Below are 5,325 nucleotides of genomic sequence, written 5' to 3'. Positions count from 1 at the left end.
GGAGACGCCGCCCCGCCCCCCCCCCCCCGAAAAAGTTAAGACCACAGTAGTTGTCTCTTTCAGAGGCATTAAAAAGCACTGCAGCATATTTGACTAATAACAAAGACAATTATGTCCCACTAGAAACAGTTCATGTGAAATACATTTTGAAGAGAATTTCACATTGTAATTGAAATTTTAAGCAATTGTTCTATTTTTTAGTATTGTAATACAAATTATTGTCCACTTACTAGAAATGTAATGCATTTTGTTGGAATAAGAGGAAGAACACAAGTTTCCTGTACCAATTGATCCTAGAAATAAAGTATATAGTTTTATTCTATCTCTAGGATATGAATCCTGTAAAGGTAGTATTTATTAATTTTGCTTTTTAAGAATGATAACACTTAAATGATGCAACTTAATTGCAGAACCTGGGAGGTAGTTTTTCCAAGAGGCCCAAAAGCTAATACAGCTTATTTTATACATCTAAGGAACTGTAGTCATGGACACAACGATGCTAGATGCTGACAAACCCAACTCAAGCCAGGTGTCGTACTCTAAACAGCAAAAAACTTCTGCAGCAAAACCACAAAGAACAAGAAAACTGTCAGCTTTAATGAATATACACATTAGTGCTCCCAGCATCTCCATTCAGTGGAAGCTGCTGCCACAGCAACAGGACATTTCCCTCTAGATTACACAATTTTGTAAGGGATGTGGAAGTCTTGGTCAGAATTTTCACCGTATTTAAATTTATTTTTTTTTTCCCCCCTACTCCTTCAGTTTTAGGAGGGGTATGATCTACTTCAAGATATTACAAGAATCACATTATTTCGACCTATTGTCTCAAGCAGGCCTATATAAAAAAGAAGAACGGGAAGTGTTCCACTTTTTTTTTTTTTTTTAAGAGTTGCTTTCTTTTTGTCTACTCACATGCAACATGTCATTTGTAATTCCTGCTTCTTTTACATACTAGCAGATCTAAGAAATATTTAAGAACTAAAAAAATACCTATTTTGAAATATGATTAATTTTCAAATAAACTGCTTCGATATCTAGTTTTAAAACAAAGAGAATGCAAGACAAAACTACGTCTCACTGGAGACTGTGTAAGACACTACAAAATTCAGCAAAAAATAAACCAAACTAAATGAGCAGCTGAGTATGCTGAATAAGAAGGGCTAGTAGGACGTTACAATAAACATGCTGCAACTTTGAAAGTCTCCCTTGATGCTGTTTTTGACCAATTTATCCTCCCCGGGATTTGTTTCTGATTTGTTTCTGTTTCACACAAAATCTCTCTACTCTCACTGAAGCCATTGAAACAATTAGTAAATTAAGCCAGTACTGCCTGTAACTGCCATTTACTCATCAAGATTAAGCAGGTTTTGAAGGAAAGAGAATAAGGGGAAGAGATTATTATCCTACCTTTCTCTCATTAGATATACTACAAAGCACAGACTTCTTCAATCTCAACACAACTATTTTTATTTCTGTACTCATCTTGGAGTAGAACGATAATCTTTAAACTTTCTGAATTCACATGCAGCAACATTTACTCCAGAAATTAGTTCCTGAAGTACTATAACACACAAAGATTCAAACACATTTAGCTGATGCTGGAAGTTTGCAGCTCATGATAATGGCGGTTCACACTTCATCTGTTCCCACTCAATCCTAGTTTAGTAATTGACACCTTCTCCTCTCTTCAGTGTATTCAAACTGCTTTACAGTCCATTTTTGTGACTACCTTACCTTTTGTCCATTGGACATTGGGTTAAATGCAAGTTCTATCCCAAATCATCAAATTTCCTCTATAATGCTAAACAACACACTTATTTTTGCAGACCTCTAACTCCTTCACTATAGATGGGATAGTCAAGGCTATTAATGTGGGTGAAATTCCTTGATCTTCAGAAAGAAGGCAGGATTAGCAATACAGGCTTAACATTTTGAGTTCTTGTGGCAGGACAAAGTATCATACTGTCATATTCATTTATCGCCTACACTGCACATCTAAAATTGCAGAAACAATCCTGGATTTTAGGATATTCAGAGTGTCTACCCCATGTATGACAAATATAAAATGAGAGGTGTCAATTCAAAGCAGCAGTGAAAGCTTACTGCCTGAAGGGTGGAAATAGAAATAATTGTATCTTCTAAAATTCTCTCTGACCAGGTTTAGAAGGGACAGCAAGTGGTTACTTTAAACATTAACAAGTAAGCAAAAGGAAGCAGCAAAGGGGTAACCAGTACAAGAAATCTTCACAGCTTCAAAGAAAATGCATTCTCTCCCTAGTGTCTCTGTAGAAACAGCCTAGCCTAAACAAAACATCAAATGCAAATTCCATACTTGCCAGCAGGTAGCAAAGGGAATACCGGTCTTTTTGTGCAACAGTGTGTACTACAGTTGTACATACGGGTGGCCAAACAAAAATATCCTTATGTGTATGCATTTAGGCAACGTTTGTTTATTAAGCATACAAGTTATCCTGCCTCATGTTACAAATATCCTTATGTGTATGCATTTAGGCAACATTTGTTTATTAAGCATACAATTTATCCTGCCTCATGTTACTCCAGCTTAGAAACATTTGAAGACTTTGCTAGCAGTTTTGTAGAACACGAGGGTGATAAATGCATGGTTATTTTGCCCAATAGCAAGGTTATCAGTAAAGGGATCCTCAACTTCTTTTTAAGGAGAGCTGTGAAACCTTTTGTTTAATTTTACCAGCAACTCAACACATCCCTGCAAACAGTTAACCCTAGCAGGTTCAGGTAAACAAGACTTACAGCCAACTTTTCAAACCTGTATCTTAAACATTTGATCTTTTGGACTTCCTGTAGTATAGTGATGACAGGTAATTTGTGACCAATCCACACCCAGTTTTCATTAGCATAACACCTGTAAAGGTTCAACTCTCTGCACATCAAATGATACAAAATAAAAAGAACATTTTTGAACTGACAGTCCCAATGCTGCCACACAGAAACCCCTACTGATAAGTAAACCATTTCAAAGTGGTGGACGGCCCAGTATACAAAGACCAGTAACAATGACAGTTGTAGCAAGACGAAAAGTCTACAAACCGTTCCAAATACAAGGAGGCAAGATGGGGGACCAAAAACAATGCAAATGAGGAGAGACAAGACAGTAAATGAAGGAGGGTGTGGTGGATAACACCACAGCCTGATAGTTTTACAACCATCGGCAATGCTGACCTAAGTATTTTTATGCTGATATCACTATCAGGAATGGAGGCACAGCATGAAAAACATTAACAACTACGTTTGCAGTACTATATAATCCAAATTAACATGCTATTATTTCCTATGAATTTGGGAATGACTCACAAATCAATATTCCCGGGCACTAGAGAGAATGCAAGGAAAGGCCAAGAGTTTCATAAACTTTACATTGTTGGGTTTCTTGTAATTTTAATTGTAAGGAGAGGAGACTTTTATGTTAGTTAGATCCATGAAGACTGTTAGCAGCTCAAGAACGCAACTGCAACATCTTATCACAACATATTATTTACCTTCATACTACACTTAAACTAGTAACAGTGAAAAAAAAAAAGCCCCACAAAATCCTTTGCACTTACCTATATATATTCCATGTTGCTACTGGCAAATTAAGGAGAAAGATGAACCAGTGCAATGAAATAAGCATTAATACAGTTACAACAGCATGGCCAATCACTTCAGGGACCACCCACTGTAAAAAGGGAAGAAAAGAAAAGAGTTATATGCACAAATGTAAATTCCTTTCAGAAAAAGAGATCTATATGGAGTTATAATCTAATTCTAATCATGTAATACTCAGACAGAAAATTCACAGCAGAATCATGCGATTTCATCACAATGTGGAGAAATTAATACCTTATGATAGATTCCATACAAGTAAGCCAGAAATCAGACGCTAAGATATTACCACAGAGGTACTTCATCCAAGTATTACAAAAATTTCTAAAGAAGCACAGCAGCTGTTTGAACAAAACTATATTACACATGCACTTAAGAAAGAGCATTAAGAAAGTATACAGTGCTTGTCGCAGCTGTTTGAACAAAACTATATTACACAAGCACTTAAGAAAGAGCATTAAGAAAATATACAGTGCTTGTTTGAAATCACTGCAGTGGATTTAGGAATGAGAGAAGCAGATAATTGAAATCTGCACAGACACAGGACATAAAAGCACCCTCAGGCTTGGAACAGATAAGAAAGTTGATCAATATCAAAACTGGCAGTTAATTGGGTCAGCCCCTGGCAGTAACACATTTTTGGCTCGATAGTATCCCATAGCATTCTCTCTTACATTAAGAAAGAAAATACCTTTAAATTAAAGTGAATACCCATGCAGGAAGGCCACATTGATTTAATTAAATCAGTTTGCAGCAGACTTGGTTAAAACAGTACTTTTCCTTATCACAGTAAAACTCTCTATTGTTCAAGAGAGGTTAGAAGTTATATAGAAGCATCACAGAAAGTTGCTATAAAAATCTCAGAGTTCAGTCATGAGTAGACATCCTCGGTGCGGCACACCTACAAAAACGAAAGCACAGAACTCGAGCTCTGTGAAGAGTTAAGTCTCAGTCCCACGAATTGAGAGTAGCAGCCCATCTCAGAGCACCACGGGTCAGAACAGCCTTTTGTGACTGAATTTGGTGAAAGACAGGTATCCAAAAAAGGCAAGCAGACTGAAATAAAGGATACATGCAAAATACTGCCAGTCAAGGCTCTTTAGATATACATTACACCCCTGTTATTTGTGATACCAAGATGAAGGACCGTTTTCTTAAAGCACATTAAATGCAAAGAAGAATAATTTACTTTATTGAGTTTTGAGCAGCACGATCTAGCGTTAATGTAGTCACATTCCAAATCTGATAGCGTAATTATCTGAAGTCCAAGATAAGGAAAAAATGTGTGGTGACTTGCAATACACAGAGCTTTATTTTTGTCCAGTAAGTTAGGGGGGGAGCACTCTGCTCTCAGTGTAGACTGTCTTATTCTACACCTGATCTGTCAAAAGCATATTTCAATTAGTTACAACTCATTCCTACTTTACATAGGAAGTTAGGCCACAGTTTATCATCAGGCCAAGGGATTTTATGATGGTTTTCCAAGGGCAACTGTTGCACAAGTGCTAAAGTTCAATTCAACACTTAAAATGGACCAGGTAGGCAAACATGATATTTTTAGTATCAGAGTCATTACTACAACACTTGAAACCAGAACTTAAAAGGAAGAAAAAATTAATATACTTTTTAAACTCTCCTCACAATAAAGCTAAATACTGCAGTTTTATGAAGTAGATCTACTTTTTTTTTTTTTTTTTA

At 36.4% G+C, this 5,325-nt stretch overlaps 1 protein-coding gene across 1 annotated transcript in view; it reads right to left on the bottom strand.

The window, feature by feature from the left end:
• Positions 1-4,897, bottom strand: part of CNIH4 (cornichon family AMPA receptor auxiliary protein 4) — a 6,893-nt gene extending 1,996 nt beyond the window's left edge. The window contains exons 1-2 of the mRNA XM_009703741.1: positions 4,817-4,897; positions 3,588-3,700 (exon numbers count right to left, since the gene is read on the bottom strand). Coding sequence (XP_009702043.1) covers positions 3,588-3,655 — 68 coding nt within the window. The 5' untranslated portion in view covers positions 3,656-3,700; positions 4,817-4,897. The remainder of the gene's footprint in view (positions 1-3,587; positions 3,701-4,816) is intronic.
• Between the last annotated feature and the right edge of the window lie 428 nt (positions 4,898-5,325).

This window comes from Cariama cristata, unplaced genomic scaffold (assembly GCF_000690535.1).
Source record: "Cariama cristata isolate BGI_N322 unplaced genomic scaffold, ASM69053v1 scaffold137, whole genome shotgun sequence".
Taxonomy (NCBI): Eukaryota; Metazoa; Chordata; class Aves; order Cariamiformes; family Cariamidae; genus Cariama; species Cariama cristata.
This window is presented reverse-complemented; position numbering and strand designations above follow the sequence as displayed.